General features: G+C 36.4%; 2 protein-coding genes across 2 annotated transcripts; one reads left to right on the forward strand and one right to left on the reverse strand.

Annotated features, from left to right (window-relative positions):
• The first annotated feature begins 3467 nt into the window (after nt 1–3467).
• On the forward strand, nt 3468–12656 carry LOC132560750 (histone-arginine methyltransferase METTL23-like). Its single transcript, XM_060225426.1, has 5 exons — nt 3468–3593; nt 4118–4222; nt 5500–5737; nt 6510–6594; nt 11660–12656. Exons 1-5 carry the CDS (start codon nt 3504–3506, stop codon nt 11829–11831), a joined length of 690 nt encoding a protein of 229 aa, XP_060081409.1. The 5' UTR covers nt 3468–3503; the 3' UTR covers nt 11832–12656.
• LOC132560749 (isovaleryl-CoA dehydrogenase, mitochondrial-like) lies at nt 12432–23801 on the reverse strand. Its single transcript, XM_060225425.1, has 12 exons — nt 23635–23801; nt 23043–23132; nt 22779–22830; nt 22333–22502; nt 22135–22228; nt 20972–21108; nt 19912–20008; nt 16047–16140; nt 14730–14811; nt 14340–14444; nt 14078–14150; nt 12432–13721 (listed from the first exon to the last, which is right to left on the reverse strand). Exons 1-12 carry the CDS (start codon nt 23770–23772, stop codon nt 13585–13587), a joined length of 1269 nt encoding a protein of 422 aa, XP_060081408.1. The 5' UTR covers nt 23773–23801; the 3' UTR covers nt 12432–13584.
• Between the last annotated feature and the right edge of the window lie 306 nt (nt 23802–24107).

Here is a 24107-nt window from a genome sequence, read left to right on the forward strand (position 1 = left end):
GAATTTATTTCTGAATTTACATAAAAATAACATTTAACAAACAACCTAATAACTGATGAAATTAGAGATTTTACATGTTTTACTGAACATATTTAATTACAAAAAAAATTCATAAAATCGCTGTCACATCTGTTGAAGTTTGGAACTATCTTTCTGCATCAAATAATCATATTGGCGTACGTCAAAATTCAGCATAACATCAACATCAGGTAAACAAAGATTGAATGAAAAAACTGTTGAAGTTGTAATGGTCTGATTTGCAGTAAATGTTGCAGGATAAATAGAAGACGTGGTCGCCACTTTTGTCTTTCTGTCCCGAGCCAAAATGCAGTATATATTTGAAGACACTGACCACATATTCTCTATCTATTAGACCATCACCCTTGAAGAATCTCCTCTACTGCTAGGCCATACGAGTAGGCTTGCACTTGTATCTGGAATGCACTTAGGATGTAAGGTAACTGTACAGTATATCTACATACACACTACGGAATGTTTTTCTATCAGATAAGAATGTATTTACTACATCAATATATTAAATTATTAAACAACAAAATGGTAAACCAGAGAAAAAAAATGTATCGTCTGGACATCGGTTCTGGACCGTTATGTATTTCGTAACGGCCATTTTGTCAAGCCGTATCACATAAAATATTGACCTACTCTGTACTTCTATATACCCTGATAATTTTGGCTACTGGTAAATGTCATGCTTCCAGAACGAATAAACAAATTGTGATTTAAACTATTCACTTTAACATATTATGAGTATATATTTCATTGGCAAATTTGTGATTTTTTTCTTAATGCACATTTTTACATGTCAAACTTCCTTCCAGATAGGATGAAATAACTGATCAATTCATCCTCAGATGTCAATGTATACCGTAGTTGTCGTCTGTCACCTGAATAAAAATCAACCATGAATAATAGGCCACGCCTTCTTACAATTTTTCGGATACAGGAGTCCAAACTTGCACATCTTATATTGAAAAAATTATTCATGAATGATCACTTTTGATGACTCATTTCCAATTTTATCGAAATATTGAGTCGTAGACTGAGAGATGAAAAATTAACTTTATTTAAATAGTTTGTGTTAAAAAAAGAAGTTTACTTAGAAATATGGCTCATTTGAGAAAACGAGATCAAACAATAAAAACTTAAACCTCATCCTTCAGAAAAGGTTCACACACAAATACTGATATCCAACACTTTCGCACCATATATGTATTTTGATTTTTATTTTCATCAAAATGTCGTTCCCGTTCAAATGATAATTTCATGTTAAACATTTGTACTTCTGGGTCACACTTAGCTAACTCAAGCGTCTGTCATCAGAAACGGAAGTGCAGTCACATGTCCGATACACATGTCGGTCATTTCAGGTGAGCAAATTTGGGATCATATCTGTGAATATATTTTTTTTTAGAAAAAATACTGGAATTTCACCCATCAGTTTTGAAATAAATCTTATAGTATGAACACAATTCAAGTCATTTATGGATATGTTTGGTGGCTGTTCATCAACATGGCGTAGTTAGCGAAGAATGATTGTAAGAGGTCCGAAAGTAATGCGCCAATGATGAATTGTGACCGACTGATGGATTAGACAATTAATACTATTCGTATTACCATATTGTCCAAATGATTGTTATGATCACAATACAATACAATACAATAAGCTTTATTTTGTGTCGTATATGATAAACAAAGTCAACATTAGCTCAGAGGAGCTATTATTACGACAAAACATATCAATATAAAAGAAAAAAAACAAAATGTGAAACATACGTGTATGGACATAAAACATGCACAGAGTAGTAACTCGAGATGTTAATTACAGGATTTCCATTGATTAAAATGTACATAAAGACACAGCATATTTAAGTTATGAAAGCACTAATGGTTATAAATTAAAATGGCCCAGAGGTCTGGTAAGTTGGGCCAGTATAGTCCCCACAAACCAGGTCCCTAGTCCATAAAAAATATATAGAAACAAACAGTAAGAAATAAACATTGGCAACATAGACCAAATGACAAACACACACAGAAAGCAGATCAAGGTTTCATTTTGGCACAGATAGAACAGGAACATATCGGGCCATCCCAGGTGTGGATCAGCCTCCTGAATTCTGGGTAGTATTCACACTTCCGTAATTCATTCGGAAGGCTGTTCCACACCCGTGCTGCCTCAAAACTAAACGATTTCTGTCCATACTTGGTAGACTTTACATTTGGCACAGTGACTGTGTAGTCCTTCTTAAAATTATGAATAGACTCTTTAAATTTCACCAGATCTAGAATGTATTCAGGGGACAATTTGTATAAAAGATGACTCATAATCACTTTCAACAAATCTTAGAGCACGCTCATGGATCTTTTCCATCTTTCGCACACTTTTCATACTTGTAAAATGCCAGACTAATGGGCAGAATTGGAAATTTGAAAGTATAAAAGAATTATATATAACTTTTCTGCCCTGTTTATTTAAGTAAGTTCCAATTCTTTTCAGAACATTCTGGAGGCCTTTATACATAGCTCCGAGACATGAAAGTCAAAATTTAAAAGTGAATCAAAATAAACTCCAAGCAATTTTACAATTTTCTCAGGTAAAATGGTTACATTATCTATTTTAAAATTTGCAAATGCCTCCATTGATTTTTTTACCTACACATAGAGCCTGAAATTTTTCAGGATTTGCCCTCATTTGGTTCTTGTAAAATCATTTAACCCAGTTTGAACAGTCTGTTTCAACTGCTTGTTTTAGAGTGAGGAGATCTTTGCTAGAGTTACTGATGGTGTTATCATCAGCGTAATTATATAAGTTGGATGACTTGACATATAAAAACATCATCAATGAAAATATTGGAAAGTAAAGGGCCTATGATTGAGCCTTGAGGGACATCTTTCAGCACTTTCATCCAGTCACCGCATTTGGAACCCAGTCTAACCTGCTGAATTCTGTCACTCAAATAGCTAGAGACCAGGTCTACTGAGCCAGAGCTCAGACCATAAGCCTCAAGCTTTCTGAGCAGCAGATCATGAGGAAGGCAGTCAAAAGCCTTGGATAGATCCATGAGTATGGCGGCGACATACTCCTGGTTATCCAAGGCCTTTCGCCAATCCTCAGCTAATCTCAACAGGGTAGATTGACAACCAAATCCTGGCCGAAAGGCACATGTAGTTTAAGTCTACCAAATCAAATGGAGAACAGATGACATTACCGGAATGATCAAATGAAATGTATATGTCATCAGTAACCGTAGGCCTCACCTCCTGACATCGTTCTGAACCCATATGACATCAGCTAAATGCATTCTCACCGCAACAGTTAAACAAGGTTTCTCATTGGTCGTATCGACGAAGTAAACCAATCAAATTTCTCCGTACAAATTAATTTGGCAGAGGCAAAGAAAAATGGCGACGTAAACAAAGAAACGTGCGCTGATGTTTATTGCACGTTTATCCCAGTCAGACGATTAAAACTGTGCTTTATAGAAATGTCATGTGGTCAGCACCCAGCATCCCGAAAGATATTTACCTTTAGCGAAACCTCCAGTGATGAACGGATAACAATTTGGATTCCAGAGGTAATGCATGGCCTTACACAATATATCTGAGTCCATATTAAACGGGGGGATCACAGAGAGATCTAGGCGTAACCCATTGTATGATATATATTTGTTCTTTATCAATTGGACCATTTCTCCTTCTTTTCTCGTATCTGAGGGGAAATCGAAAAAAATCAGACAAGATACAGCCGGGGTGCTTCAAGGGTCAACATCTTCTTCATGTACATTAATGACTTCCACGAATGCATGAAACAACACGCCGAGAATCTTTCCAGAAGACAGCTGTTTCGTATACAAGACTTATTAATTGCATTGATTGATTGGCACCTCCAAATTCCAATACTGATTTCAAATAATTCAATGTGCTAGTAGCATTACAACAAATGAAAAGACAGACCATGAACTCAATAATGAAATGGAAAAAAAATGAAAAAAGCTGAAAAAGGGGATGGGGAAGGGTTCCTTCCTTTTGGTCCCCATTGTTATGCTGTATGGGTATAAAATGGTAGAAGGTTAGAATGACTTTAGAAGTGTTCTTTCAGGTACTGGATCCGAGCTATGGGATGTACACCTGGCCCTGTGCTCCAGTGTTAGCACAATATGTTTGGACTAAGAGGGAACTTATCCAAGGCGCGTCAGTGTTAGAGGTAATCAAACTTCTTATTGATTACAGGTTCAATGTAAATGTTTCACTTCTACAACAATAATGTTTTCCTTAATTGAGTGATATTGATCACCATGACGTTGCATACCAAACTAAGAATGGCAGATCTCATTTAAATCAAATGTTATGCCTCGACAGGTGTCAGTTGAACAAGTTTTTCATTAGGTAGCAGTAAACAGTTAATTTGCATTTTTCCTGAAATTATTTGTCATGTTTGAGATATACAGGTATAGCAGATTGGTTATGAAAAATACATCATTACATGTATATATATTTATAAACTACATAACAATTACATTAACAGTAGAGAGATGAAATTTGTGTAAAAAAAAATTTCCTCTGATTTCTGACATTTGATTGTCATGGTTACCTACTGAAAAAATGCTAAAAATGCAAAAATACTGCTAATTCCAACCCAACACTACAACTTTCTAGGAGAAATTTAATTCTAAACACCTATCTTACAATCAACAACACTGTCATGGTAACAAAGTGCTTACATTTCAGCAAATTCCAACTCGGAAATTCTTCATAACATGACCACATGTAAACACTATGAAAATTTCACTTCCTGTAAAGCTAGTTTTTGGTGCGTAGACACAGATTCGAGACTGCCCAAATAGTAATCTCCAATACAAAGCTAAAATATTATCCTGAAAAAAATGAAACCCCACATTGTCCACTTTAACATGACAGGACCAATTTTAGCAAGGATTTTTTTTTCATTTTTGATTAAAACCTTTATAATGGGGTAATTTAATGAGCAAAAAAAAATCACCCATGGCCACACCGAGAAACTGTGTACTGCTACCTTAGGGCCTACTGTGTAGAGTTATAGCCCTCTGATTATTTTAATTTTTTTATATCTTATTTCCTCTCTTGACTTTTCATTACACTTATACACCTTTACAAGAGTCACTGTGACAGACCTCTGGTAGACTCAGTATCAAGTGTGACTAGATGGTTTACCATTAATACATCTAGTTAAGCTTGTAACAAATGACTATATGGTTAGTTAATGACATATCTGGATAAGAGTCTGTAATAAGTGACTGTTTCACCATGGTGACATTCTTTTCACAGCTTGGAATTATTTGTGAATAGAAGTTTGCATGTCAATTTTAAGTTGACATAACTATACAAAATACTTCCTGAAGGTTTGATTGATTGATTGACTGAGTGATTGATTGATTTATTGACTGATTGGTTTTGGTTTCATGATTGAGATCATGTGAGAATAACCACTGAACTTTTGACTAGATTGGTTCTGGAACTGCTCTGCCAGGGATAATTGCCGCGAAATGTGGAGCCAATGTGATCCTCAGTGATAGTGCCAACCAGCCACGATGTTTGGACAACTGCCGGGCTTCCTGTATGGCCAATGGACTGTCTGATGTGCCAGTCATCGGCCTGACGTGGGGACTTTTTGAGCAGAGTTTGTTAGATCTACCTAAAGTTGACTTTATACTTGGCTCAGACTGCTTCTATGACACCAAAGGTACACTATAATTTCACACATTTTTTCTCCTCATCAATTACAGACCTAGAAAAGAAAATACCTATACAGGTGTCTCTGTTAACCTTGCTTCAATTACAGACCTAGAAAAGAAAAAACATATACAGGTGTCTCTGTTAACCTTGCTTCAATTACAGACCTAGAAAAGAAAATACATATACAGGTGTCTCTGTTAACCTTGCTTCAATTACAGGCCTAGAAAAGAAAATACCTATACAGGTGTCTCTGTTAACCTTGCTTCAATTACAGGCCTAGAAAAGAAAAAACATATACAGGTGTCTCCGTTAACCTTACTTATAGTTTTAGTAACACAGAAGTTTTTTTTGGACAACTTTTTAGATAGGAGTATTACAGTCAAGATTCCTTCTTTATTTATTCAAATAAAAACTATTGAAATGTAGTGTAAAAAAAGGGGGAGGGGGGCAATGTTACTTTTTAGGCCATATTATAATGTCACCATGCAACAGGTACAGCATCACATCTATACCCTCTTTTATATTTGGTATGTTTTTAATTCTGTAAACCAAAAATACGAACATGGAAATTTTAATTTCTAGTATAAAGTTATAAGTTTATAATTGATAAGCTGCGAAAGTTTCATCTATCATAACTTATCTATTTCTAAATCACTTTCCGGAATTACTTGTGAGGTAGGCTTACAGTTTGGTGAAGGGAAATTTTTTGTATGCAGCTTAAGACATGTTGGTAAGTAACTATTAAGTAACTTACTGAAACACTATATTTACGATTTCAGATTTTGAGGATGTACTTGTGACAGTGGCTTTTCTTTTAAACAAAAATAAGAAAGCAGAATTCTGGAGTACCTATCAGCAACGAAGGTAAATCACTGTACTAAATGTATGCTACATGTGTGAAGGATTTTAGTGTCCATACAGATACAGCATGTGTCCAAAGTATAGAAAGATTTTAGTGTCCCTACAGGTACAGCATGTGTCCAAAATATAGAAGGATTTTAGTGTGCCTACAGGTACAGCATGTGCCCAAAATATAGAAGGATTTTAGTGTCCCTACAGGTACGGCATGTGTCCAGAATAGAGAAGGATTTTAGTGTGCCTACAGGTACAGCATGTGTCCAAAATATAGAAAGATTTTAGTGTCCCTACAGGTACAGCATGTGTCCAAAATATAGAAGGATATTAGTGTGCCTGCAGGTACAGCATGTGCCCAAAATATAGAAGGATATTAGTGTGCTTACAGGTACAGCATGTGTCCAGAATATAGAAAGATTTTATTGTCCCTACAGGTACAGCATTACTGTCTGTACAGATATAACACATGTCTGTAATGTTTGATTTTAGAGTTTGAAAAGATAAAGCATCAGTGTCAGTTAAGATACAGATTTGTAGTGTCTGTACAGATACAGCACATCTGTAATATAGACAGGTTGTAGTGTCTGTACAGATACAGCACATCTGTAATATAGACAGGTTTGTAGTGTCTGTACAGATACAGCACATCTGTAATATAGACAGGTTGTAGTGTCTGTACAGATACAGCACATCTGTTATATAGACAGGTTGTAGTGTCTGTACAGATACAGCACATCTGTTATATAGACAGATTTGTAGTGTCTGTACAGATACAGCACATCTGTAATATAGACAGGTTGTAGTGTCTGTACAGATACAGCACATCTGTAATATAGACTGGCTGTAGTGTCTGTACAGATACAGCACATCTGTAATATAGACAGGTTTGTAGTGTCTGTACAGATACAGCACATCTGTAATATAGACAGATTTGTAGTGTCTGTACAGATACAGCACATCTGTAATATAGACTGGCTGTAGTGTCTGTACAGATACAGCACATCTGTAATATAGACAGGTTTGTAGTGTCTGTACAGATACAGCACATCTGTAATATAGACAGATTTGTAGTGTCTGTACAGATACAGCACATCTGTAATATAGACAGGTTTGTAGTGTCTGTACAGATACAGCACATCTGTAATATAGACAGGTTTGTAGTGTCTGTACAGATACAGCACATCTGTAATATAGATAGGTTGTAGTGTCTGTACAGATAGACAGGTTTGTAGTGTCTGTACAGATACAGCACATCTGTAATATAGACAGGTTTGTAGTGTCTGTACAGATACAGCACATCTGTAATATAGACAGATTTGTAGTGTCTGTACAGATACAGCACATCTGTAATATAGACAGATTTGTAGTTTGTAGTGTCTGTACAGATACAGCACATCTGTAATATAGACAGGTTGTAGTGTCTGTACAGATACAGCACATCTGTAATATAGACAGATTTGTAGTGTCTGTACAGATACAGCACATCTGTAATATAGACAGATTTGTAGTGTCTGTACAGATACAGCACATCTGTAATATAGACAGATTTGTAGTGTCTGTACAGATACAGCACATCTGTAATATAGACAGGTTGTAGTGTCTGTACAGATACAGCACATCTGTAATATAGACAGGTTGTAGTGTCTGTACAGATACAGCACATCTGTAATATAGACAGATTTGTAGTGTCTGTACAGATACAGCACATCTGTAATATAGACAGATTTGTAGTGTCTGTACAGTAGTGTCTGTACAGATACAGCACATCTGTAATATAGACAGATTTGTAGTGTCTGTACAGATACAGCACATCTGTAATATAGACAGATTTGTAGTGTCTGTACAGATACAGCACATCTGTAATATAGACAGATTTGTAGTGTCTGTACAGATACAGCACATCTGTAATATAGACAGATTTGTAGTGTCTGTACAGATACAGCACATCTGTAATATAGACAGGTTTGTAGTGTCTGTACAGATACAGCACATCTGTAATATAGACAGATTTGTAGTGTCTGTACAGATACAGCACATCTGTAATATAGACAGATTTGTAGTGTCTGTACAGATACAGCACATCTGTAATATAGACTGTAGTGTTTGTAGTGCACATCTGTAATATCTGTAGTGTACAGATACAGCACATCTGTAATATAGACAGATTTGTAGTGTCTGTACAGATACAGCACATCTGTAATATAGACAGATTTGTAGTGTCTGTACAGATACAGCACATCTGTAATATAGACAGATTTGTAGTGTCTGTACAGATAGCACATCTGTAATATAGACTTTGTAGTGTCTGTACAGATACAGCACATCTGTAATATATAGACAGATACAGCACATCTGTACTGGCTGTGTCTGTACAGATACAGCACATCTGTAATATAGACAGATTTGTAGTGTCTGTACAGATACAGCACATCTGTAATATAGACAGGTTGTAGTGTCTGTACAGATACAGCACATCTGTAATATAGACTGGCTGTATACAGATACAGACATCTGTAATATAGACAGATTTGTAGTGTCTGTACAGATACAGCACATCTGTAATATAGACAGATTTGTAGTGTCTGTACAGATACAGCACATCTGTAATATAGACAGATTTGTAGTGTCTGTACAGATACAGCACATCTGTAATATAGACAGGTTTGTAGTGTCTGTACAGATACAGCACATCTGTAATATAGACTGGCTGTAGTGTCTGTACAGATACAGCACATCTGTAATATAGACTGGCTGTAGTGTCTGTACAGATACAGCACATCTGTAATATAGACTGGCTGTAGTGTCTGTACAGATACAGCACATCTGTAATATAGACAGGTTGTAGTGTCTGTACAGATACAGCACATCTGTAATATAGACAGGTTTGTAGTGTCTGTACAGATACAGCACATCTGTAATATAGACTGGCTGTAGTGTCTGTACAGATACAGCACATCTGTAATATAGACTGGCTGTAGTGTCTGTACAGATACAGCACATCTGTAATATAGACAGGTTGTAGTGTCTGTACAGACACAGCACATCTGTAATATAGACAGGTTTGTAGTGTCTGTACAGATACAGCACATCTGTAATATAGACTGGCTGTAGTGTCTGTACAGATACAGCACATCTGTAATATAGACAGATTTGTAGTGTCTGTACAGATACAGCACATCTGTAATATAGACAGATTTGTAGTGTCTGTACAGATACAGCACATCTGTAATATAGACTGGCTGTAGTGTCTGTACAGATACAGCACATCTGTAATATAGACAGGTTTGTAGTGTCTGTACAGATACAGCACATCTGTAATATAGACAGATTTGTATACAGATACAGCACATCTGTAATATAGACTGGCTGTAGTGTCTGTACAGATACAGCACATCTGTAATATAGACAGATTTGTAGTGTCTGTACAGATACAGCACATCTGTAATATAGACAGATTTGTAGTGTCTGTACAGATACAGCACATCTGTAATATAGACAGATTTGTAGTGTCTGTACAGATACAGCACATCTGTAATATAGACTGGCTGTAGTGTCTGTACAGATACAGCACATCTGTAATATAGACAGATTTGTAGTGTCTGTACAGATACAGCACATCTGTAATATAGACAGATTTGTAGTGTCTGTACAGATACAGCACATCTGTAATATAGACTGGCTGTAGTGTCTGTACAGATACAGCACATCTGTAAATATAGATACAGAACATCTGGCAGATTTGTAGTGTCTGTACAGATACAGCACATCTGTAATATAGACAGATTTGTAGTGTCTGTACAGATACAGCACATCTGTAATATAGACAGATTTGTAGTGTCTGTACAGATACAGCACATCTGTAATATAGACAGGTTGTAGTGTCTGTACAGATACAGCACATCTGTAATATAGACTGGCTGTAGTGTCTGTACAGATACAGCACATCTGTAATATAGACAGATTTGTAGTGTCTGTACAGATACAGCACATCTGTAATATAGACAGATTTGTAGTGTCTGTACAGATACAGCACATCTGTAATATAGACAGATTTGTAGTGTCTGTACAGATACAGCACATCTGTAATATAGACAGATTTGTAGTGTCTGTACAGATACAGCACATCTGTAATATAGACAGATTTGTAGTGTCTGTACAGATACAGCACATCTGTAATATAGACAGATTTGTAGTGTCTGTACAGATACAGCACATCTGTAATATAGACTGGCTGTAGTGTCTGTACAGATACAGCACATCTGTAATATAGACAGGTTTGTAGTGTCTGTACAGATACAGCACATCTGTAATATAGACAGATTTGTAGTGTCTGTACAGATACAGCACATCTGTTATATAGACAGATTTGTAGTGTCTGTACAGATACAGTACATCTGTAATATAGACAGGTTGTAGTGTCTGTACAGATACAGCACATCTGTTATATAGACAGATTTGTAGTGTCTGTACAGATACAGCACATCTGTAATATAGACAGGTTTGTAGTGTCTGTACAGATACAGCACATCTGTAATATAGACAGATTTGTAGTGTCTGTACAGATACAGCACATCTGTAATATAGACTGGCTGTAGTGTCTGTACAGATACAGCACATCTGTAATATAGACAGGTTTGTAGTGTCTGTACAGATACAGCACATCTGTAATATAGACAGATTTGTAGTGTCTGTACAGATAGAATGTGTTTATCAGATCAGTTTATATCATTATGACAAACACACTAAAGTGGTGTATTATTGAAACTTATTTTTAAGATTATTCTAAGGTAACACATTATATAAGTAACTGTTGGCACAGCCTATCCGTTGATGACAGCTTTATGCTTATTATGTAAATTCATATTCAGTTTGACAATGGCCAAGTTAATAAGTTTGACATATTTCTTTGTTGCATATTTTGAATATAACTGAAGCTATGATAATAGGCAAATATTAATCCTACTAAAACTTTCTGTTGATGTTTCCAAGACCCTAAATACATTGTATAATCCTTATGTTTCTACAGCTCAGAATATAAATACTGATTCTAACAGTTCTTACATTTCTGCTGCAGTTCTGACAGGAGTATAGAGTTTTTACTGAAGAAGTGGAGGCTGACTTGTACCCATGTTTCTCTGGCCATGTTTGGAGCCAACGTCCCACAGCTGGCTGGGTCAGATCTAACTGGCAACCACACCATACAGATGTTGGTCATCAAAAGTCATATTCAAGAGACTGATGACTGAACACTCACTAGGCAACAAGTGCACAGACATTTGGTTATCACAAGTCATGGTCAAGTGACTTCTGACTGACCGTTGACCACAGACACTTTGTACAGATGCAGATCATCACAAGTCATGGTCAAGTGACTTTTGACTGACCGTTGACCAGGGAAACTTTGTACAGATGCAGATCATCACAAGTCATGGTCAAGTGACTTCTGATGAACCAGGGACACCCTGTACAGATGCTGGTCATCACAAGACATGGTCAAGGGACTGGTTTTCTCCACCGATATGTCCAGAGATTTTACCCCACCATGCAACTGCTGGTCTGAACAAGTAACAGAGGCCATAGGAATAACCACTGAGGTGGCAAGTAAAATGCTAGTTACCGGATGTCGGAGGACTTTAAACTAACTGTCCATTGAACGACAACACCTGACAGATACCTGTTATCTAAGGCTACTACCAAACTTTATTGGCCATTCACTGAACAATTACATTCTGTATCCTGGTGTTCAGATGGTTAATTGAGAGACCAGCTTCTCAGTTACAGTATACCAGAAAATATTTCTAGGTTTCTGAGATTTTCCCCAATACAAAAATAAAACAACACATGAGTTATTGTAAGTTTTATTATCACTTTACAGGACATCCCGTCTTAAGTTTACAACATATCAATCAAATTAAAACTGAAATCATCAGAAATAAAACACAGAATAAAGCATGTCCAGTATCAACATTATTATTGTCCAACTATACACGTTACCAAATCAGAGTTATGTCCCCTGGGGTTTGTTGTGAAGAGAACTTGTATTATGGTAGTTATGTATGTTTTACACTTGTGACCTGATTACCTTGGTAATATACTGATATTTTGGGTTCACTTGGTTTCACTACAAATAATTTTCATTGTATGTCGTATATCAAAAACCGAATCACATTACATGATTGTTCATTAACTTTTTATCTTAACACACTATATATATGGGGAAATGCTTTTAATACATCAGCAAAATAAACAATCTGTGCTTACAGGTTAAACTGGATCAGTCGTAAACTGTCAGGTATCATATCACAATTAACAGAAATACATTTTTTTTTGGTATTATCAAAATCCATTGACAGGTAATTGGGGGTTTATCACATGCTAAAACAACAGTATTTTAATGTTGATATCTAGGTAAACACATGAAGATATCAATAACAAAAATCTTTCTAAAACACAAAAACAAAACACATCCTGTAATGTTATTACTTTTCTCCAGCATCTGTAGCACTGATCAGTAATACCTGAGATGGGGATCATCAACAATATACAACAGCTGCCACACATTCTCATCAACTCACCACACCTGTATCACAGAAACATACACTCTCACTAACTCACATCTACTCACTCTCCATATCTTACACAATATATATTTGTTTGAAATAATTCATGCTTGAATAAATTTAGAAGTCTTTTTTTAATTGATTCATTTTTTTGTGTGACTAATAAAGGACACAGTATAGGTACAGTTTTGTATCAACGCATGGTTGCATTAGATTGATTGACATATTTTAAGTCTAAACAGAAAATTAAGACATTGATTTGTTTTCTTTTGAAAATATCTGGAAACATTTTACAAGTTGAAATATTCATTATTATGAGTCATTTTGTTCAAGAAATTTTACAATATCTGGGTGCCAGCTCAGAATATCTTGAGTACCTGTATATCTAATCTCTTGAGTAAAACTCAACATCAACCTTAGGTTTCTGTGTCGTTCATTTTTAGGAGTTGTAATGAGCGTTAATGGCTCTGGCAATCACAAGTCTGCGCACTTCACTTGTTCCAGCTCCAATTTCATAAAGTTTTGCATCTCGTAACAATCTACCAGTAGGATAATCGTTTATGTAACCATTACCACCTGTAAACACATCAAAATCACTTTAATCATAAGGAAACTGGCAGCATGGCAATATAGAAAAACCTCTTACAGTGTACTGTGTTAATGAACATAAATAACAATGTAACTTTATAATGAATTACTTTCTGCTGCTTGTTTGTATTTATAAAATGAGTAAGCAAGCCCCTTTTCTGACGACAGATGATTCTGAAGCATTAAGCAATAATTACTCTGATGAGACTAAATTTTGAGGCCTCATGTCACAGTTTTTAGTGATTAACAGTTAGCATGTATGTTGTTGGTCTGATTGTGGACAGGAATTTTATGAAATCCAAAGTAAAGGCCAACCTCTTTAGTGATCAGAAATTCTAACTTACCCAGAATTTGTATTGCCTCTAGAGCCATTTTGGTGGCTGCCTCAGCAGTATATAGGATAACTGCAGCACAGTCCTATTTTAGAGAAAACATACAGACATTCATGACATTTGAAAAACCTATTCCTTGTGGTATTTGTAAATTGAACATGATCAGCCTTCTACCTATTTCTCTGATAACACATGGTAAGTCTGGAATTTTGTAATAAGTTCTATTTCTATGCCGTTTTACAGTTGGTGATCCGGTTAGTGATAGAATACTTACATTAGGATGTCTCTCCCCACGGTCGAGGGCTCTGGCCACGTTGTAGGTGTAGGAGCGAGAGGCGTTGAGGGTTGTGTACATATCAGCCAGTTTTGCCTGGATCATCTATAGAGAAAATTATAATTCAAAACTAATACTAAAAAGTAATGACAATGCTGGGATGATATCTGATCAAATATGAAAAAGGAATGTAACTAATATCTGCATCTTCAATACAGAAATGTACCAACGATTTCCAAACTGTCCTGTCTAGGCCTCACACTCTGGATTTACAACACTGGAGAGCCTTCCTGGCAAATACCAGCAACTACAGTCATCTACTGTATATAACCTGGAGAGGAAAAGACGTTTTTTATCCTTCATTGATGAACAGTCTGTTATATGTCTTACCTGGAACTCACCAATCTTCTGACCAAACTGTTTACGTTGGTGTGCATAATCAAAGGCCACGTCACAACATGCTTGCATGATCCTGGAAACCGTGAAAGTGTATCAAAAAGTTAAATAACTAGTTGCAGTAAGCCATGAATATATTTCAGACAACTAGGTATGACATTACTGTAATGTTAAAACAATACAGTAGGCAATGCTGCATGTAACTAGCACTCTACAGGTTTGACAGGAATGCTTACAGTGCCATCTAAAGCTACAAGGGCGGTATTTAGTTTTAAACTTGAGCTGTTACTAAATTTTGTTGTATGTAAGTCTCTTTGATAAGGAAATAACTGTTTTGATAAATATCCCTCAGACAACATGGCCATAATTTAGGAACATGGGTTTTTCTGTATATATTTAGTTGAAAAGAAAGAAATCCTGCTGAGACAAAGATATTTTGTAATATATGAGTACTTATTAAGAAGAGCTTAAAAACACTTAGCTTCTGTGATATCCCTGAGGGGACCAGCAGCTAACACCAGTCTCTCAATGTCCAGCCCACTCATCAATACCTACATCACTGTGACTTACCCAAGGGGACCAGCAGCTAACACCAGTCTCTCAATGTCCAGCCCACTCATCAATACCTACATCACTGTGACTTACCCAAGGGGACCAGCAGCTAACACCAGTCTCTCAATGTCCAGCCCACTCACCAATACCTACATCACTGTGACTTACCCAGGGGACCAGCAGCTAACACCAGTCTCTCAATGTCCAGCCCACTCTCTCATCACTGTGACTTACCCAAGGGGACCAGCAGCTAACACCAGTCTTTCAATGTCCATCCCTGTCATCAATACCTACATCACTGTGACTTACCCAAGGGGACCAGCAGCTAACACCAGTCTCTCAATGTCCAGCCCACTCATCAATACCTACATCACTGTGACTTACCCAAGGGGACCAGCAGCTAACACCAGTCTCTCAATGTCCAGCCCACTCACCAATACCTACATCACTGTGACTTACCCAAGGGGACCAGCAGCTAACACCAGTCTCTCAATGTCCAGCCCACTCATCAATACCTACATCACTGTGACTTACCCAAGGGGACCAGCAGCTAACGCCAGTCTCTCAATGTCCAGCCCACTCATCAATACCTACATCACTGTGACTTACCCAAGGGGACCAGCAGCTAACACCAGTCTCTCAATGTCCAGCCCACTCACCAATACCTACATCACTGTGACTTACCCAAGGGGACCAGCAGCTAACACCAGTCTCTCAATGTCCATCCCTGTCATCAATACCTACATCACTGTGACTTACCCAAGGGGACCAGCAGCTAACACCAGTCTCTCAATGTCCAGCCCACTCATTAATACATACACGCCTCGGTTCTTTTCTGCTAATATATTCTCAGCTGCACAAAAGTCCACAAAATCCATTGTTATACATAGTAGTACTATAGAATGGGCACCAGAAATGTGCTGTATAAAACTTCACATCGATAACCCTGTACTTGTTATCAACATTTCTTTGGTCGAAAGTGAAAAATCAATTGCATGTCAAACATAAAATAATCAAGCAGGCAATTTTTTTAAAAGGATTGACCTAATTTTTTTGTTTCACAGCTATTACAGCATATTACCAGGCTGGAGGTGTGTATGCATGGAAGACTTGGATAGCTTCAGATGACCAAGTGTGTAGGGCAAGGTGACTCATCAAACAACACAATCGACATTTGTTAGACGTTCTTATAACAACAAATAATCCTAGCTGTGATATAATTAAGTGAAACATGCAATACACAATACATCAACAATTGACAGTTACAAGAGAGAGAGAGAGGGAGGGAGAGAGAGATAGATAGAGAGATAGAGAGAGAGAGAGAGAGAGAGGTAGGGAGAGAGAGAGAGTGAGAGAGGGAGGGAGAGAGAGAGAGGGGGGAAAGAGAGACGGAGAGAGAGAAAGATATATATATATAGAGAGAGAGAGATGGAGAGAGGGAGAGACGGAGAGAGAGACACACAGAGAGGGAGATCCAGAGAGAGAGAGAGCAGGAACACCCAAACTTGGAGTAAACAAAGGTTACAAACACAATCAACACCAGTTAGAGACACACATAGTAGACACAGGGCAGGAACACATGATAAACATGAAAGATTGATTATCAATAAGTCATACTTGTGAAGTAAATAATCTTTACATTATGTTGTTTTGACCCAAGCCAAAAATCTCACTAACCATTCCGTCTTAAGAAACTGTTGTGTGATTAGTCTGGATTAGATGTTATTGTCTTCACAAGCTAGAAATATTGTTACAATATTAACAATGTAATAAATAATTTGGAGTGCCTAAGCAGGTATCATGGGATAGCCAATGTGATTTTAAATGGTTTACTAGCTGGGTGATTATACAATATTAAAGGTTTACAAGCTGTGGTAACTATATATATATATATATACATAACCGAGAATGGATGAATGGTTTAAAGAGATATTCTGCCCAGTTTGCAAAATTTCTAGCTGTTCTGTACCTTTAAATGACTTTTTGAACTATTGTTAGCATCAAAATATCTCTTCCATGGTAAGTTTGGACAAGTGAAATTGGTGGAAGTACTCCAACCCAATCTAAATCTAACTATATCATGTCAGGATATCAGGAAGTGAAAGGTTACTGTTCATGTTGTTCACTAAATTTTCTGCTGGGGTTACAATTCTATTTCTTTTTCTGCTGGGGTTACAATTCTATTTCTTTTTCTGCTGGGGTTACAATTCTATTTCTTTTTCTGCTGGGGCTACAATTCTATTTCTTTTTCTGCTGGGGCTACAATTCTATTTCTTTTTCTGCTGGGGTTACAATTCTATTTCTTCATTAGGCTTATTTTCTGTTGATTTTATAATTTACATAAATATTTTATTCTGCTCGGCTTACAGCAATGCAAACCTGTTACGACATACAGCAATGCAAGCCTGTTATGACATAATCAGGGCTGCACAAACGTTTGTAAATTGATCTTGCTAGATCTATTAAGAATTCCTGTACAATAGCTATTATATATTTGTTTAAATGGTAAATTGAGGTGTATGATTTCAGAAAGAACATAAGCAGATCATTTTGTACAGTTTTCTTCAAAAGCATTCCATGAAATCCTAACTTATGCAGAATATCCCTTTAAAACGGAACACACAACATAATGTGAAGTTGTCCATTACTGTAAACATTCAAATTTTAGCGATAATCTTGTAGTACTTCTTGTACTGAAATATTGCACTTCTTACAGTTCCAATATACTGCTTTTATCCTTAATATTGTGAATACTTAAATTTATCATTGTACTCATTTGCCTACAACTGATTATGTGCTAAAATTTGATTGCACAAATTCAAGTATGTTTGCAGTATGTGAAATGAAGGACTGATGAACTATACATTAAACAATTTCATGCTCAAATGAACTTGGAACAACAATGAGTTTTATTGATGTAATTGATAGCATTATAGATCGATATATTGTTAATCCATCTACTCCTTCTTCACCAGTAGTCAATGACTCAACCCCACCCCACAGTTCCACCAGCTACAAAAACTCTCTCAATATCCAGGCCCGACATCAATACATACACACCTCCATTTTCAGGGCCGAGTATGTTTTCAGCTGAAATTGTTTAATCTTGCAGCGCATTTTCAAAAAAAAAAAAAAAAAAATGTTTCTGCTACTTTACTTGTACATTTTTGTCTTCCTTTGCAGGAGAGAAAATCAGAGGTGTGTATGTATTGTCATCATAAGCTCAGCATATCTTATAACATTAAAAACATTCCTGTTACTCAATGACAAAGTTAGATCTAGTATTAATATACATGTGTCACCAACTCGATTGATTTATATAGTCAACATGATATTGGCCATGACCTGCTCAAATGCTCAAAAACACTAGAATCACTAAGTATTTCTCCACTTCAGTACACTGAACATCATTTAAATATGTACAAATGTGATAACTATACAATAGAATTGTCTGGTCTTTTTTCTTATAATGACCTTTTGAAAAGACAGCATGTCATTTTTAATTTTAAAGGCCTGTGACAAGATGACTAATATCAGAAGCTGGTGACACTCTATGTAAAAAGATACATGAAAAATTGTACATTAAGCTCACCCCAAACAACCTGAAGCACCAAGTCCTCGTTCTACATCCAAGCCTGACATTAATACATAAACACCCCGGTTTTTCTCTCCAAGAATATTTTCAGCTGAAAATTATTAGAAATGTCTTGGTTCTTTGAAATCAGAGTGAGTTAATCTGCCAGATTATTGTAGGTCTGACACATTTTTCAAGAAGTCGTAAAATTTACTTAAAATTGTAGGAAGTTCAGTGATAAGTTGTAATGATGAATTAATTCTATGAAAATAGATTTGAAGAGGATTTATAATTACACAGAGGTCTACTTTAAATCATCATATTTCTTGGAATAAAATGATCCAATTGTCTTCAAACCAATTTAAATTACAAAAGAATATGATAAATAATTGACACACGGGACTAAGACTTCCACAATATAAACAGACCTGTTTCTCTTATACAAGTAATGTATAAAGATATTCTCGTACAGTGGGAGCTATTCCACCACACTCAAAACAAGTGTGATGTGAATAAAACTTGTTACTTAAACTTCAATATATTCACTTCAGGTTTAGATATGATACTGCTACAGTTACTAGGCCTGTCCATACATATAGACAATGTACCTGGTACAGTTAACAGACCTGTCCATATATATAGACAATGTACCTGGTACAGTTACCAGACCTGTCCATACATATAGACAATGTACCTGGTACTGGTACAGTTACCAGACCTGTCCATACATATAGACAATGTACCTGGTACAGTTACCAGACCTGTCCATACATATAGACAATGTACCTGGTACTGGTACAGTTACCAGACTTGTCCATACATATAGACAATGTACCTGGTACAGTTACCAGACCTGTCCATACATATAGACAATGTACCTGGTACAGTTACCAGACCTGTCCATACATATAGACAATGTACCTGGTACAGTTACCAGACCTGTCCATACATATAGACAATGTACCTGGTACAGTTACCAGACCTGTCCATACATATAGACAATGTACCTGGTACAGTTACCAGGCCTGTCCATTCTTATCGTTAACATACCTGGTACTCTGCAGTCTTCGAAGATCAGTTCTGATGTGTTAGATCCCCTCATCCCAAGCTTGTCTAGCTTCAAGCCTGTACTGAAACCAGCCATACCCTACAACAGAAACAATATTATTCCTTAAATGACCTTTATTTTTTTTATTTAAGAAGGTTTTTTTTTATATTCTATCCTTATGGTTGCTATTTTGATTTTTCCATCTGTCTAGAAAACGAGTATGAACAACTAGTGACCAAGTGAAACATGAAATTTGAGAACGATCCATGCATTTCTTTTCAAGAAAAAGTGAAAATAAAAATTTAAATGTCAAAATAACAATCTTTACTAGACAAAATCCAAGATGGCTGTCTGTTGGCCATTTTGTTTTTCTGATCAATCCAAGACTCAAATAGGCACAAGTAAGGACCTAAAGAACCCTCTACATGAAATTTGAGAAAGTTCTATACAGTAGTTCTAAAGAAATAGTAATAACAAACTTTCGAAGTCAAAACCTAAGATGTCCGTCAGTCAGCCATTTTGTTTTTCTGATCAATCCCAAAATCAAAGTGGTACAACCCAGGAGCAAGGGGAAGCTAGATATGAAATTTAAGAAAAATCCATCTGGTACTTTCCAAGAAATAGTGATAACAAATTTTCAAAGTCAAAATCCAAAATGGCCACCTTTTGGCAGTTTTTTTCTCTGAACAGACCCAAAATCAAACTGGCACAACTAAGGACAATGGTGAACTTACCTTAAGAAATAGCAAAAAACAGCTATTTTGCTTTTCTGATCAGACTCAAAATTGAACTTGCATAACAAGGGACCATGGGAAACCTACATATATTAAGTACTTTTCAAAAAATAGCAATAAAAAACTTAAAAAGTTAAAATATAAGATGGCCGCCTGTCAGCCATTTTGTGTTTTTGATCAGACCCAAAATCCAACTGAAATTTTAGTAACAGTATCATCTGTTGAGTTATACCTATGTTTAAGGATTGGAGTTGTGGTATTTTTACAAACATGATATCACTCTCAATTTTTGTGACAATTTTATAACAAAACCTATAAACAAACTTACCTTTTCAATAATAAATGCTGTGATACCATGCTGTGGCTTATCTGTCTTTAAGTCAGTTTTGGCATAAACCACCAACACATCAGCATCAGGACCATTTGTTATCCAAAACTTGTTTCCGTTCAATACATAGAAATCACCTAAAATATATTATTAAATGATGAAATTGAGTTATATGGAAAACATCCCCTACAACCACCGACACTCACAGTAACATAGAAAACATCTCACAACCACTGATACTCCTAGTAACATGGAACACACCTCACAACCACTGATACTCCTAGTAACATGGAACACACCCCACAACCACTGATACTCCTAGTAACATGGACACACCCCACAACCCCTGATACTCCTAGTAACATGGAACACACCCCACAACCACCGATACTCCTAGTAACATGGAACACACCCCACAACCACTGATACTCCTAGTAACATGGAACACACCTCACAACCACTGATACTCCTAGTAACATGGAACACATCCCACAACCACTGATACTCCTAGTAACATGGAACACACCTCACAACCACTGATACTCCTAGTAACATGGAACACACCCCACAACCACTGATACTCCTAGTAACATGGAACACACCTCACAACCACTGATACTCCTAGTAACATGGAACACACCCCACAACCACTGATACTCCTAGTAAAATGGAACACACCCCACAACCACTGATACTCCTAGTAACATGGAACACACCCCACAACCCACAATTCTCATAGTAACACATATAACACCCCTCACATTATTGATTCTCTACGTAAACTTTAAATGGGTCTTTAATGGGCTTAAATGAAAGGATGTTCAGGTCCTTAATTCACTAACTATTATACAGTTCATTAAGTCAATTTCTGCAAATTTGAAAGCCGATATTCAAGCCTCAACATGTAACTACACAAATACCATGACCCAAGGACTCATTCGGCTCTTGTATCCTACCTGCCTAATATCAGTACCATAAGTCTATCCGTTATTGAAAATAAGTATTTAAAGGATAAAGTTGAAGACAGATGGAGGACAGAGCAGGATGATGGAAGATGGATGCTAACCCACAGCATAAGCTCACTTGCCCTTGTTTGTGGTAAGATTTTATGATAAAAGACTATGAATTGGTAAATAAAACCTCATTTATCTAATTTAAATTACCATCTTTTTCAGCTTTGAGCTTCATGGACACCACATCAGATCCAGATCCAGGTTCACTCATTGCCAGAGCACCTACTGTCTCCCCAGTGATCAGCTGGAAATGAAGTTATGTAGAAGGTCAACAAGTACTCTTAGTGAATTGACAGGTACCTGAACAAATGTTGTCACAATTACAACTAGATATCTATATAACTATACCTGTGGCAGATATTTCTGCTTTTGTTCCTCTGTACCATTCCTCACCAACTGGTTCACACACAGATTAGAATGTGCTCCATAACTAAGCGCAATGGCTGCAGACGCTCGCGACATCTCCTCCATCACTAACACATGATCTAGATATGACATCTCGGAACCACCATACTGAGCTGAAGGTACAAATTACATTACCTAGTGATTAGCCATGGTAGGGACATAGGATCTACACATACCAGGTATTTACATGTCCCTGATGATATCATAACTCTAATGACTTTGGTATTATCAATCCACTGTGTCTTCACTTCTTATCTTATTGTAATCATGAAACCTTGTATGCATGTTCATAAAACTTATTTTAACTGCATGGCCTTGGTTTATGTAGATTATCTCAGAAAACCGTTAGAAGATGAATTGTACAGAATCTTGAGCTTTGAGCTTTTTACCTGGAGCAGTAATTCCCAAAAGTCCAAGTTTGCCACATTCCAGCCAGAATTTCTGTAATACATAATATACAGAATCATGTACAGAAAGAAAACAATAGCACTTTCCAGCTACAAAGTCCATTCTTTTAACAATATAAATTTTATTCTTATCAGGAATTCAGTTATTATACAGCATTATTCACATCTTTCAGACTTTATCTGTTTTAAAGTCTTAAAGGAAAAAATAAAAAAACATTGCTGGGTGTTCTTTACATATAAACTTACCTTTATGTCTTTGAATTCATTTAATTTGTCAATTTCACCAGCTTTCGGTGCCAACTCCTTTTGACAAAACTGGAACACTGATTCTCTCAACTACAATTATACACAAACCAATCTCATTTCAAACATGTCAATATCAATTGATATGTATAAACTTGAAGAAATGATTATGGCTCCAAAGCTATATCATACCTTAATATATCATTATAGGTATAAATCTGTTATCTATACAAATACATATCTAGACCAATATCAAAAGTCAAAAGAACAGAATAATTCAGACTTCAAGGGACCAAACTCTGAACCTCAGTTTTACCAGTCTTACGCTGAAAAGTATCCTCAAATATAGGTGAATTCAAACCATTCTTTAGGAAAACTCATACCAATTCTCGGCCAATAAATACCAATAATTGTAACAGTTTTGAATTGTCCTTGGTTCAGTCCCTTACCTCTCTTACAAACATTTACTATCAGACATAAAATGTCATAATCATATTAGGCCGCAGCAAGTACTGCTCAAAATACTGCGATAATGTCCCCAACTTGATACAGTGGGCAAAGGGCAAGTTTCTGAAGGTTATAAAATAGTTCGCACCTGCTTTTCTTCGCTGTTCAATCCAAACAAATTATCATTAATTGGATAATAGGAGCAAAATCTATTTGAAGTCCTGCGAATGTGGTTTGTTTTGAGGAGTGATCTAGCACAGACACTTCCCAATCGTCGGAGTGTCATCGTTGTGGTCCGTTCTTCTCCTGTTGGCTGACAACTTGAAATGGGTAATATCCAATGGGGTTAGGTACAATCAGAATAAATTTTCCGGTTAGTGAACTGAAATGAGATATATATGATGCTGGCAGAGAACGATCATCGGTTGGCATTCAGTATCAATATAAATGTCAACTTATCTTAAATCGTAGCACAGTCTAGTCTGAACATTCCAGACTTTTTATAAATGATTTATATTTTGTCTTTATCGGCACGGAAACGAAAAATAAAGCAGTAGATAGCTAGATAGTAAAAACTGCAGTAAATGCACTGCATTGCATTCAACCATTTCTGTGTAACGT

This window comes from Ylistrum balloti, unplaced genomic scaffold (assembly GCF_031769215.1).
Source record: "Ylistrum balloti isolate Yb309-2 unplaced genomic scaffold, AGI_CSIRO_Ybal_v1 Utg371108, whole genome shotgun sequence".
In the NCBI taxonomy this organism is placed as follows: Eukaryota; Metazoa; Mollusca; class Bivalvia; order Pectinida; family Pectinidae; genus Ylistrum; species Ylistrum balloti.